At 40.2% G+C, this 14485-nt stretch overlaps 1 protein-coding gene across 7 annotated transcripts in view; it reads right to left on the reverse strand.

The window, feature by feature from the left end:
- Positions 1 to 2350: 2350 nt before the first annotated feature.
- FGD3 (FYVE, RhoGEF and PH domain containing 3) overlaps positions 2351 to 14485 on the reverse strand; it is a 191575-nt gene continuing 179440 nt past the window's right edge. For all 7 annotated transcript variants that reach the window (XM_074283056.1, XM_074283055.1, XM_074283054.1 and 4 more), the window contains 3 exons: positions 11897 to 12037; positions 4862 to 4999; positions 2351 to 3922 (listed from right to left, as the gene is read on the reverse strand). In XM_074283056.1, coding sequence (XP_074139157.1) covers positions 3689 to 3922; positions 4862 to 4999; positions 11897 to 12037 — 513 coding nt within the window. In that variant the 3' untranslated portion in view covers positions 2351 to 3688. The remainder of the gene's footprint in view (positions 3923 to 4861; positions 5000 to 11896; positions 12038 to 14485) is intronic.

Genomic DNA, 14485 nt, shown 5'->3' on the forward strand with positions numbered 1-14485 from the left:
CAGGACCCTCATGCTTCTCCTGGGAGGAAGGAAGGGCGTTGTCAAGCTGAAGCCCCTCCAGGAGAGTAACCAGGATGACAGAGGGATAAAACAAGATCTTCAGTTGGAGGATCTGGAGATGTCGAAGAGTTATTAGAAGGAAAAGGGGATTAGATGTATTCTGAACTAGGAATGAAAACGAGCAAAAGTTTCAGAGAAAATTATTTTGGCTGAATGTAATGTTCTCTTTCTCTAAATTGTAATCGTTCTCTGATTTCCCAACGAGGGCTGTTCCAAAAGCTGCCACTGAGGGTATTGCAGCAGCAGCTGGATAACCCATTGTTAGAGATCACTAACAGGTGAAGGGTTAGACTAAACTAACTCTGAAGTCCTACCCTGAATATCCTAGGGATACCCCACCAGGACTTCCTTGTCCGATTGTATCCTCATATTCTGGCTCTTCCTTGGGAACCACGGAAGAGTCTGCTTTGCCTTTTGCTTCATTCCTTTTATGAGCTGATCTTTGCTGAGAGAAGTCAGTCAAACAGTGGATTCACCCTTAGGGATTGCCTCTTGTAAGAGAGCATTAGGCCTGCTGAAAATGATGATTTCCTCAAAAGGAACCAGGGAACCTGCTTATTTTTAATTCCAGCTTGGCCTTCAGAAGATGGTACCAAATAACTGGAGGACTCTACAAAATCACTTTTGACTTTCTTGATAAACTAGTCTCTGGTTGGACTACAGAACCCTGAGGAGTGAGCAGAAAGAAATGAATGAGGGGAAAAAAGTGTCAGGGAAAGGAAAGGGAGGAAATAGGAAGAATGAAGGACAGAAAAAAAGATGAAGGAAAAGGGGGAGATAAAGCTAGGGAAGGAGAGAAGGGAAATGGGAGGAAAAGGGGAAAGAGGCAGATCTGTATTCAGCTAGCTTCAGTCCCACATACTGGATCTCTTACTTATTTTCCTCTGAAAAGTTAGAAGCCAAGAATTATGGGGAAGGGCCTCCAGCATAGGATGTCCCTTTTGGGAGAAGTATGTCCATCTATAGAACTAATGGTTCCCCATTCTATTGGTTTGTATTTTCCTCCATTAATAAAGTTTTCCTCTATAGTACTATATATTACATGCCTACACGTAAGGGCTATCAGGTGTAGGCATTCAAAAAAAAAATTCCTCAAATGTATGTGAACCTTTTATATCATGAGTGACACGAAAGTTACACTGCATTCAGTGAGCAGAGCCAGAATGGAGCACCAAACGGGAGGTAAGTCATCACTGCATTCAATTATGGGAAATAGGCCAATGCTGAGCACTCCTAGGAGTGGCAGTTCCACAGATGGGGAACATGAACGGGCTAATTTGCTATTCTAGGAACAAAGAGGGAAGAAGAGAAAGAGGAGAGGAGAGAGAAGAGAGGGGAAGGGTGAGGAGAGTGCTCGAGTGCTCTTTTCTAAGCACCTCTGAAGCACTGTGGCCTGTTATGGGCCAGAACTCTGTACTTGAAACAAGGATTCTTACAAAGTGTTAAGTCAGTGGAATTGATAAGACAATGGTTATCTAGCTTAGCTTGGTGCGGAACAGTTCTCTAGTTCAGTACATGTACTTAGTACTTAATATAGTTCCACAAGACTCCCACCTATGATAATGTAATTAGAATAGAACATATAAGCTGGGACAGACTCAGCCAGGGTGGGGCGCAGAGACAGATTCATTCATCTTCATCTCACAGCACCGGGGGCTGGCCTCCTGCGCTTCCCCCACTGAGACCAAGGCTGCTCTGAAAGGCTCGCCAGAAAGCTGGCCCAGACCCCAGGCTAGGAAACTAGATTGTGAAGGAGATAATATAGGATTTGGACTTTAACACCTGGCTGTTCTTGTGGTGATTACTGAAACGAAGGCTGCTCTAAGACCTTCAGAAAATCAACCAAGAACCTTACAGTGGCCCAAAATAGCCCACTTTATCTCTTGAGGGAAAAGATCCTATGAGAGGGATGGACACTGATGGGAAAACCAACCTTTGGGTAGAGAAGAAAAAGAACACCAAACGAATTCCGTTATCATAGCCCTTCCCATCACCTCTCCTTTACATCTAAAGTTGTTTTTGGCTACAGAGAAGAGGCTGCTTAACTCATTTAGCCATTCCTGGCTGGGACTGAGAGTAAAGCACCCTTTTCCCAAACTGTTTTAAGGGGCTTTTGAAAGGCAAGACAAGAGAAGAATGAAAGGGGGTTGGGTGGATTCAGGGGGAAGGAAAGATAGTAAGCTTTAGAAAATACTCTTCCCACTCCTTAAAATCCTCTCTCCCACGTCTCAGCACCCAGGTACCCAAAGGCCCCATTCTGAGCTACAAAACAATAGTAGTGATCTCCACATCTGGCTGCAGGGCATTTATTTAAATAGACAAATATGAAAACAAATTTCCCTTTAGGGAACAAAACAAATGCCAGTTAACAAGAAGGGTAAATGACAAATTCATACAAACATTTTGTCACTACACACTGAATCCTGTTATTAATCTCAATATTTTAAATTTCTGGCAGTAGGTATGAAACATTATTTACAAATTATAAATAAATCTTGTACTACTGGAAAATTAATCAAATAGGCGAGTAGGTCACCTTCCTATGAATACAGAAGATCAGCAATGCCCTACATAGAAGGTCTCCCCTTATCTACAGTGTTTGCTAGGGGACTTGAGGCAGATGGTGGTGGGGAGCAGGTCCCCCAGTGAGGGCCCCAAAAGCTGCAGCAATGATCTGAGGTCATTCTCCACAGCAATTTCCCTTTCAGAGGGTCATCTCCACACAGGAAGGACAAACAGCTTAATGGATAGGGATACTTCACAAAGACTGCTTTATCAGGAAACAGACTGACCAAGACAGAGGGAAGCTGTGGCCTGGTCCAAACCCTGGCGTAGCTTAGCACTTACATATTGGTTAGTGACTGACTAATACATTCACCTTGCACCAAAGTAGCAGGTCTAACACTGCCGGAGGTTTAGCCCAAATGGGCAAGGGCTTGAGTCAATCCAGGGCAAACCATACAATAAATGAATCATTTCCTTGTTGCCCTCTATCCAAGGTCAGCATCACCAAACACCACCTTAACTAAGACTATCTGTTTACAAAACAATATACCACGTAGTCCTGCTAGCTAAGTGCACGCCCACTCTACAGACCCCCACAGGGCGGTGTCTGACAGGCTCAGGATGGGATGTGTATGGGATCACTACCCTGCTTCCTTCCCCAAGGGTGTGAGTCTCCAGTCCTGAGGCAATGGGAGTCTATGTGCCAGGTGGGTGAGAGGAGATAAATATCTAGAAACACCAAAAGGTTTGGAAGAGTTGGGGAGGAACAGAGAGATACAAATGTAAAACAAACCCAGGCTGGTACCAGTGCGCGGATCTCTTCTATTACTACCTTGTCTATTGCCCAGCTCGGCCGGCTGTGCTCAAGGATGGGCACCCACATGCACTCTTTTTCCAAAGCACATGTATGAAAACACACACACTCATGGGCATGCTCACTGGCCTGGAAGTCTGGGTCTGACTCGGGAGGGTCATTAGCTGTTTTGCCCCTCTGGAGTGGTCGCTTTTTATAAGGAGAAAGGATCCACTGGAGAGATTCCTCTGCAGATCTGCCCAACTACCCCTGTCCAAATGCCAGGACCAAACGCCTTTGGTGACTGTCCCTAGGATGGGTTCTGACTTTTCAGGGCCCTTGGGCATTCCCAACACTAGTACTGGGATCGTCCGTTTCTCCTCTGGCAGCTCTGGTGAGAACTTCCATCCACCTCCTCTGCAGTTCCTCATCCTCAAAGCTGAGATAGAGAGTCTGGTGGGACTGTGAGAGCTTCAGTGTATACTTCGCTTCTAGCTTCTCGCTGGGTCCAGGCAAAGTCACTTCATAGCCAGGAAGGGGGATTGTCCGGGGGGACCGTCCGTCCTAGACATAAATAAGAATGCAAGTCTAGAAAAGGTTCATGTGTTTGATTTCTACTTATTCTTCTTCTCCCTCCTTTGGCCCCAAGTATTATGTATTTGAATTGTGTTCAAGTTACAACTGTGTACATATATCCCCTCACATCTCTTCTGCTTCTGACTAAGCCCTTCCTCAAGCTGGAACACTTTGCAACATTTGTCTCTTTAGTCCAATGACAAAGAACCAGATATTTGTCTCATCAGAAACCTTCCAGCCCAAACCCCAGTGCACTTGTCTTTTTTTTTTTTTCCTTCTTTTTCTTTTTGCATTCTCTGAGGCTAGAGGCACTCAGGATATAACATCATCCTTGTTTACAATCTGCCACAGAGGACATGGTGGGGTTTTATCTTAACTTAGGAGTACAGCAGGTGTTTAATTGTTTAATTAAATATTCAATGTGATGAAATGTGAGCTGAAATCATAATAGTTTACATTCATTTTGTATTTTTAAGTTATAAAATGTTTTATTACAGACATTATTTCACTTGGGCTTGATAGCAGGCCCAGGATGTAGGCAGGGTACATGGTGTTATCCCCATTTTATAAGTGAGAAAAGTTTCAGAGAGGGGAAATAACTTGTGCAAGGTAATATGGCCAGTAAGTTATATTTGATTCTAAGCTTGGGGCTCCTCCTTCTACACAATGGCCAAAAAAGAACAGAGACAACTTGAACACAATTTGAACTTATTGTAACTCAGTTCAGCCATCTTTTTCTGCTTCCTTTTCTTCAAACATTGTTTACATTCAGCTGACAATCTCCCAAGCCAAGGCACTCAGGGAAAAAGTGTGAACTCTCAGAGGCTTTGAGTCAAATTCAGCATGACTCAGGTCATGTCTCTACCATGGAAAAGGAAGGCAAATCCTTGGACCCATTGTTCTAAGCAACCCCTATTCCATCCTTACCTGGCCTCCTTGTAGGTACAGCACCAAGGGTTCTGTTTTTGGAATGGTTGCCCACAGCTTGCAGCAAACCTTGCCTTTATCCATTAGCTGGAGGTGACTACAGAAAAGGCTGTTTTCAGGTGCAGTAATATTTTGCTTCTGGGGGGGGGGGGAAGACAAATATAGGCTCATTAAATGCTCTTATTTCCAGATGGGTACCTATCTCCATGTGGTGCCTTTAAGAACAATTCTGTAGATAGACACTGCCCAAATATATCACAGAATTGACTACAGAAATACAGTCACCCTGCTGTATAAACTGCATGAGGCTGGGATGGGGCAAGGGATAGGAACATTGGAACTTAGTAGAAAAGAGACCTTCCAAATTTATTTATGTTCTGGAAATAGTAAGAGTCTAGAAAGTTTGTTAGACCTAATATTATTATATGCTGGTAACTTTCAAATTGAGACAGTTAAAATTAAACAGATGTGATAAGTCCTATGAGTATATAAATGATAAGGAAATAGCCAGTATCTATAAACTTTTGAGGAAAACAACTCAAAATATTCCCATTTTTTAATCCAACAAACATGTACTAAGTGTCTATAATATGCAAGAAAGGTCATGCTTCATTCTTTTTAGAAATTTGATATTTTCCTCCAATTATGTGGAATCACATTTTTAAACATTTGTTTTTAAAATTTTTTGAATTCAAAATTCTTTCTCCCTCCTCTACCTTCCCTCTCCTCCTACTGAGAAGGCAAGCAATTTGATATAGTTAAAGTGATATCAAATTGTGTAGTTATGCAAAACATATTTCTATGTTAGTCATGTAGTGAAGGAAAACACAAATAAAAAAACAAAACCAAGAAAAATAAAGTAAAGAAAAAAGAAGCCTTTGATCTGCATTCAAGCACCATCAATTCTTTTTCTGGAAATAAATAGCATTTACCAACATATATCCTTCAGAATTATCTTGGCTCATTGTAGTGCTAGAATAGCTAAGTTAACAATAATTGATTAGCATACAATATTGCTGTTACTGTATAAGATGTTTTCCAATTCTCTTCACTTCATATCGCATCAGTTCATGTAAGTTTTTAGGAAGTTCTTAGGTTAAGGAGAGTCAATCAATAAACATTTATTAAGGGCCTCCTATGTGTAGGGTAAGGAAGAGACCACATAGGAATTAAAAGCAACATATTTACTGACTTCAAGATGTCTTTGATCTAGGAGAGGGAAGAGGCATATGACTAAAATACATAGGATAGATTGTGATAAATGCATAGAAAGTTCAAACAGAAAAGCAAGAGAAAAACAAGGAAGGAAGAATCCTCTTTGAACTGGATAAGCACCTGGGAAAACTTCCCAGAGGAGAAGGCAACTGAACTGAACCTTGAAGAGGATTTCAGTAGGAGGTATGTTGAGGTGGAAGTGGAATATAATGGAAAGGCATTTATTAAGTGCAAACATTATGCAGGACACTAGGAGTACAAAGGTAAAAAATGAGACAACCCCTTGCCCTTAAGGAGCTTGTGCTCTAATTGAAGGGTTATAGAACTTGTTGGGGAATGGAAGGAAGCTGAGCAAGGAAGTCTTTGTGCTGGACAGGAGTGTGTCACAGGAATGGTGACTCATAGCATCATAAGATTTACAGCTGAAAGGACCTCATCTAAGGCCAAACCAAGAGCCTGAGAAGAGAAAAGGTTAGAAACAACTCACACAGTAACACTGGACACAGTTTTAACAAGGAGCCCACTTCCTTTTCTGGGCAAACATCTCTTTGATGATAAATTTTAGCTGCAATTTGGGTCAGCTCACCCCAGACCATTTGCCACAGCCAATTCATATCCACCATACCTCTTCCAAATGCCTTTTGGTTGACCTGTAATTTTCGATTTTGGGGTACTATAGCATTACACAATTTGTAGCTATGTATAGTCATCAGGAAAAAAAAATGTTTCACAGAGAAGTCTGGGGTCATTAAAAGCACTGCACAATTTCCCAAAAGCAGTCGATTCTGTCTGCTTTTTTCCTTCTGTTCAATTTTAAGCCTGGCTCCTTACCCATTTACATCAGCTGCCCAAAATATGTGTCCTTTTAGACCAGCTTTATGAGCCCTCCATCTAAATTATCCAGAGCCAAACAGAACAAGCAGAATAAGACAATTTTTCAAGGAGTTGTCCCTCAAGTTTTCTCTCCATGTGGAATCCTTGCCTTTGTCATCTTCCTGTTTGATTTCCCCAGGAAACAAATTCTATAATGTAGGAACTGGGTTTAGATCCCACCTCTGCATCTTCTTTTCCCTTGTGTATACAATGAGATTGGCTAATCAAGTTCCCTTTGACTCTAGGTCAATGGTATAATGGTCTCATAGTAGGGACACTAGGAGTTGAAGGAGGACAGAAGACAGATTGGAAGACTTGCCGTGGGAAAAAGGAATAAAGTCTTACTCTGGATAGGATTTCAGAACTGGAGTAGGGCTAGAACAGGCAGATAATATTAATCTAAGGAAGAAGTGGACAATGATCAGACTTGGCCAGCAGTAAATACAATGTGCTTAGCCCAGAGGCAGGGAGAGGGCGACAGCTCTGGAGATTCCTACATGCATCTTCACCTAAAAACACAGTTCTATTCCCTGGAGGACAATACAGAGATAGCCTGACCTTGGTGCTTGGAACACCTGTGTTGTATGCCCTGGCTGGTCACTGGAACTTTCTGTGCCTTCCAGCAAGGGCTGAAGTTGCTAAAGTGACATAACTGGTTTGTCCTGGTAGAAAAAGTTCCCATATGGGGAGTTCCCCAAGAAGATAAACTCCTAGATCCATATAAGGACCTCCATCAACCCCATCCTTCAACAAATTCAAACCAGGGTAACAAAGGATTGTCTATAAAAAATACTCCTTTGGGGGAAAATTTATTCTGAAATAGATAGATAAGAATGAACCATAATGGGCACTTCCATTGTTCCTGTGCTTTTGTATTGCTAGAAAACAGTGCTAATTGGAAACCCTCCTCTCTCACATACAATGTGTTTATACTGTGAATTTAAAACGAGAGATTGTCACTTCTTTTATCAAGTCCAACTGCTGGTCATCCCAGCTGGGTCGATTAAGAACTTCTTTAGGGGCAGAGGATGATGTTTGTTGTGGTTTCTGGTGATGTCCCGAGTCTAAGCCTTCCTACAGGGTAGCATTCATTTGAAATCTCCTTCAAAAGGTTCTTTAAAAAAAAAAAGCCAGGCATTCAGTTTACCTTTGGAAGAATACAGAATTTAAGTCTGTGATCCTGCAAGAGAACTTGGGTTGCTTTGTCATCCCCCTTGAGAATGTTTTTTTCCTATGCAGATAACTGAAATGCCATTAAACATTCATCTTAAATCTGTTCCCAACATGAATTATGGAGTTAAGGCTGGGAGGTGGGATGAGGAGGGGTGATACTGAGGTATGAATACTGAAGTAATCAGTATTTATTCAAGAGGGATTTTTATTATTAAATGATAAGTATTTGTGTTCCCAAATACCAAAAAACAAGTTTTCACACTACTGTTTTCAGCAGGTAAGAGGGTTAAAATCCCCTGGTAACTGAGATGATACAGCAAGCTTTTTCACTTGGCAAAAATGAGGTCAGGAAAAATGAAAAAAATTAATGAGAAAAATGTATTTAACTCATAGCATAGCATTCTTGGATGAAACTATTTGCTGTCCATTTACCCCTTTAATGCAATATGTTAACTAAAATCCCAATTCTAAGCAATTTAGAAAACTCATTCAGCCCCTAGTGAATTGGGATTTGGTTCTAACACTATGCTGATATACCTAAACACTCACTTATCCCTAGAGTCCAGTGAAGTATTTCTCACTGTATATTGGTAAGAAAGGTAGCCCCAGGATGCCTGCAGCTCAGAATCTATGACTGTGGTCTATAGCCCAGCTCTAACATTGCCCTCTGGGGAGAATCTTGGTATATATGTTACAGAATCATAGAATCTAAGCGCTCCACTTGTAATTATATAGAAAGTTTTGTTACAGCACATTTGTGCAGACTTTGGGGCTCCATTGAAGGAGAACTCACTACCTCCTAAGCGGCCCATTCTTTGGAAAGTTTCAAAATGCTGGTAAATTTTTCCTGATTAAGACCAAAATCTGCTCATCTATTATTTCTAGATGTGTGTGGCTCCTACTTTTGCCCTTTGGGGCCAAATTGAATAAGCTGAATCTCTCACACAATAGCCCTTCAAGCACTTGTTCTCCCCAATTCTTTTTATCCAAGCAAAGCATCCCAGTTCCTTCAGTTGACCTACTTATGTCATAATCTAAGGCCTTATAGCAATTCTGGAGGCCCTTCTCTCCCTGCTGTCTTTCCTAAAATGAATTCACACCCTTTAGCATTCTATTGTTTCTGATCTTTGTATCCCTAGCTTTAAGCAGGTTACTTTACTCATGGTTTATTTAATTCAATGGAATGACTGACTTACAGGTCAGCTCCAAGAGAAATATCTCTCCAAGTAGAGATAGATGTATAAAAAGAGATTTGAGAAGATAAGTTTTTTGAATCACAATGAAGTTATTCTAAGGGAATAAGTTCCCCTGCAGGTTTGATAACTAATATGTCTAGGACATGATGACTTATGTCAGCTTCCCTTTCACAGACAATTTGAGGACTATACTAGAAGCACATTGATCTTTCCAGAAAAATCTTTCTAAATTCAATTCCATCTGATAATGATGATGTTGTTCTCATTCCAGAATGTTTTACACTATTTTACAATGCTCTGTAAAGAGCAGTATCATCACAATAACTCAAGCAAAGAGATAGAAAGTGAAGATGATTTAAAAGAGATACTGACAAATTGCTAAAAATATATATATATATATATATATATATATATTTTTTTTTTACTAATATAGAAACAAGGTCTCAGTTTGTGAAATACATTTAGCAATGTGGTTTTTACATATTTTTGGAATATCTTAAAAAGTCAGATATCTAATAATCTTGGAAGAATTATTTTGTTTAGGTCCTAATTGACTCAGATTGAATATAAATAGCAGTCATTTCTTCTTCAGCCAGAAACCCAGAGAGTCTTCCCTTCTCAGATTCATTCATTTAGTTGTTTAGATTTTTTGGACTTGGTGAAAAGAGGAGATTCTTTGCCTCAATCGCTACCTAACCTTAATCACTGAACAGGTGCAGCCTCAGTCAAACTGAGATCTGTGGAAGACCTTAGCTTATAAAGGCTCCCCCTGCATCCACGGCCATCTCCAGTCTGGTCACTGGACCCAGACAGCTTAGGAGGGGAAAAGTGAGGCAGGTGATCTTGCACAGTCCTCCTTTACTTACCTCACTTGCATGTCATGGCATCACCTCCCTGATGTCATGGGCCTTTTTGAGGACAAAGGATAAAAACAACTAGGAAAGCACATGTTTGGCTTTTCAATAATTTATTTTAGTGAAGCCTAAACCCGTTTTTTAGCTGTTTGGGCCCAAACTATGGTCATCTATGTAGCAAGGGCTGATAGCATTAGTGAGATTCTGTCTGGCCAGCACAGGAAATGCTACCAGCTCACCCAAGGAACCAGCTAGAATTCTGGATGGAATTAAATGATAGGATTTAGATGGGGAAAGGGACCCTTGAGGTCATTTAATCCAATTTCCTCCTGGATTCCAAAAAGCTAAGCCGATCTCACAAAGAATCAGGACTCAAATCCTCATTCTCTGACTGAATCTTGCTGCAGGTAATGGAAAGGACAGAAAGAAGCAAGGAAAATGAAACAGCGACTCCTAGAGTCTAATGATTAAAGAACAGCTACCATAACAATTCAAAGAAGAGTTAACAGCTGAACTTATAGGATAAAGTCTCCAGGCTTAGAATTTCCTTTAAAAAAATTAAATTCAATAAATATCTATTATATGCTTACTATATGTAAAGGAAGCACAGTAGGACCTAAAGATACCAAAAATAAATAAAAATAGAATAGTCCCTGCCCTCGAGATTAAATTTTCTTGGAGAGCTATAGGGTAGATTCAGAAAAGTGAATACAAAATAATAAATGTCATTTCAGGAGGAAGCAAGCACTAATAACTGAAGAAGAACTGAAGTGGGAGGTAAAAGCAGGAAGTCTTCAAGGAAGAAGGGGAAGAGTGAGCATATTCTAGATAAGAAGGACCTCTTGTGCTAAGGCACAGAGGTAGAAATGGACCAGCCAATAGGCCACTATGACTACAAGAGAGAGTATGAGAAGAAAAGTGATATGAAATAAGACTAGAAATATAGGTGAGAGCCAGATCAGGGAAGGCTTTAAATGCTAGGTTGAGGAATTTGCATTTTTATCCCAGAAGCAAGGAGGAAACATTGAAGGTTTCTGAATAAGAATAATGTGGTTAGACCTGTTTTAGAAATGAGCATTTTGGTCGGTTGTGTGGAGGTTATATTGAAGAAGAAAGGGATTGGAAGCTGGGAAACCAAGTTGAAAACTATTGCAACAATTTCGGTTAGAAGTGATGAGAGCCTGAACTAAGTAATAGACAGTATGAGTTGAGAGAAAGAAATGGATATGAGAGATGCTATGGATGAAGCATGGTTAAGACTTAGCAACTGACTGGCCCTGGGGTCTGAGGGAGAGGAAAGAATCAAGCATGACTTCAAGGTTATAAAATGAAATGACTACAAGGCTGCTGGTGCCTTCAATAGAAGAAGAAAGAATAGGTTTTGGGGAAAATATAATAAGCTCTGTCTGGGAATCTATACAGTTTGCTCTTTATAGTTTGACATGCCTATAGGATAGCCATTTGGAGATTTCCAGCAGGTAGATGATAATGTTTCATGGAATTCAGGAGACTGATTAGGTCTGGAGGATAGATTTGGTGATCATCTGCATAGAGATAATAATTGAACCCATAGTAGTTGATGAGATTCCCCCAAGCCTATTGAGAGAGAAGGGAAAAGAACACCCAAAACAGTAAAATGTACTTAATACTCCTAAAGTTCAAGTAGAATAGTAAATATTCTCAAACCAACCACCAGCTATGAAGAAAATATTCCTGACACTCACCTCCAGCTTCTTCCTTTGTTCACTGCCAGCCTCAGAGACAGGACTATTCGGAACTGTAGTCTGCATAAGGAAACACTCTTTGCAAACACGACTCTGACGACTATTATCTGCTTTAAATTCTGAGCACTTCCCACAAATCACCTGTATTAAAGTGATAACATTATTTCTTTACTCATCACTGAAAAGGAAACTGTTTCATTAGAAATGCTGAATATCCAAAAAGTTATCAAACTGTGCATACCCTTTGACCCAGCATTGCTGTTATTGGGATTATATCCCAAAGAAATACTAAAGAGCGGAAAGAGACATATATGTGCCAAAATGTTTGTGGCAGCTCTTTTTGTTGTAGCTAGAAACTGGAAGATGAATGGATGTCCATCAGTTGGAGAATGGTTGGGTAAATTGTGGTATATGAAGGTTATGGAACATTATTGTTCTGTAAGAAATGACCAGCAGGAGGAATACAGAGAGGCTTGGAGAGACTTACATCAGCTGATGCTGAGTGAAATAAATAGAACCAGAAGATCACTGTACACTTCAACAACAATACTGTATGAGGATGTATTCTGATGGAAGTGGAAATCTTCAACATAAAGAAGATTCAACTCACTTCCAGTTGATCAATGATGGACAGAGGTAGCTACACCCAGAGAAGGAACACTGGGAAGTGAATGTAAATTGTTAGCACTACTGTCTATCTACCCAGGTTACTTATACCTTCGGAAGCTAATAATTAATGTGCAACAAGAAAATGGTATTTACACACACATATTGTATCTAGGTTATATTGTAACACATGTAAAATGTATGGGATTACCTGCCATCAGGGGGAGGGAGTGGAGGGAGGGGGGGATAATTTGGAAAAATGAATAAAAAAAAAAAAAAAGAAATGCTGAATATAAAGAGATAAGGAAGAAGATAATTTGAAAAAGCATAGAAAGGAAATATACTGCCCTCCTAGGGCAATTAATGTTTTTCCTATGTTAGTACATATTTGTTATACAATATGAACTGCAGTCAGTGTGTCAGAGAAATAAAGATATCTTTTTGAAGGCTTATATTTCGATTAAAATGTGAAACCGGATTGATTTGGTAGATACTGTTCTATCAATTTATCTACTTTCTTTCCTTAGGAAAAAGAGTATACCAAATATAATTTAATCTTCTCCATGACAATCAAAATGCTCAATGGGGAAATAGAGGAAAGACTTGTATGTTTCTGACTCTTGTGCCTTTTCTAATAGGTTATGTGCTTTCCCCAAACCAACACTTCTTTTAAAAAGCAATGTCTTAAAGGAGAAAAGTATCCATTCTTGATACTCCTTGGTTAGGGCTACGGCAAGAAGACAGGACTTTCTAGATCATGACTTCCACTGGAGTCCCTCTGACCTTCTTGAATCATTGGTTATTCTTAGAATTGGGGCGAAGGTTGTGAGGAGATGAGAAGATGGATAATACTCAGGAAGAGTAGGGGAAGAAAGCCAGGCTTCTAGGCCTTTGCACAAATCAGAACCGGAGGATATTATAAGCTAAGGAATCCTGGGGAAACATCAAATTAGAGTTGGAAGGAATCTCAGAAGTCATCTAGAATGGAAATGTCAACGTAATTGGGAAATGTTTATCAAAATCAATAAAAAATGCAATTAACATGGATGATTATAGTTAACATGTGAAAACAGCTTGACTTGAGATTTTCTAAGTCATCATGTTCAGCAAGGATCTGTTTCTATTTGAGTGTGATATTACTGATAGTGTCCAGCCTTCTCATTTAATAGATGCAGAAGATAAGGCCCCAAAAGGGCTGTAACTTCCCAAAATTAAAAAGGTATACAATGGCAGAGCCAGCATTTGAACCCAGATTCTTTGACTCCAATTACAATAAAGAGCATGGCAAATGTAGATATGGGTTTACATCTACCTGGAGTGACAGGATACATAATAGCACCACATCAGGTTTCAATAAGGGAGGGTCTCTTAGCTTCTACTTCTCCCTCAAATCATGGTCAGTCTCTAAGTAGGAACAGAACTACTGTGGGACATGGGGGGACAGTTTACATTTATATGGTGTTTTACAGCTGACAGTATTTGGGGATATGACTGATTCATGTGAAATGAACAACTTTGCCCCAAAGAAAAAATAGAAGCAAAAGCTGTGTGCTCCTCAGTGTGGTCTTAATTGAGAACTAGCAGGACATGGGATTTCCCTGGGTCATTAGATACAGGTTGTGTGGCCTGGTTGGAGAGAAGATTCTGACTACCCAGAGAAGAAAGGAAAGCAAGTAGAGCATGCTCCTCCAGAATATTCTTAGCATGCTAGGAGGACAGAATAGCACTGAGATTCATGACAGAGCTCTTCCCGCTTTTAAGGTGCGGTCCCTACCACTGGATATGAAATCAGAATATGAGGATTTTAAACTACTGCTTGTTGTCTTGTGGTCTTGAACAAAGCTCTTCTCTCTAGACCTCAGCTTCCCCATGTAGGAGGAAATGAAGGAGTTGGACTGGATGATTTTTAAGGTCCTTCCCATTCTATGATCCTAGGTAGACTATTTTGAACAAGATGTGAAACTATTCTGTTCCTGTCTCGAA

The sequence above is a fragment of the Sminthopsis crassicaudata genome, chromosome 1 (assembly GCF_048593235.1).
Source record: "Sminthopsis crassicaudata isolate SCR6 chromosome 1, ASM4859323v1, whole genome shotgun sequence".
Taxonomy (NCBI): Eukaryota; Metazoa; Chordata; class Mammalia; order Dasyuromorphia; family Dasyuridae; genus Sminthopsis; species Sminthopsis crassicaudata.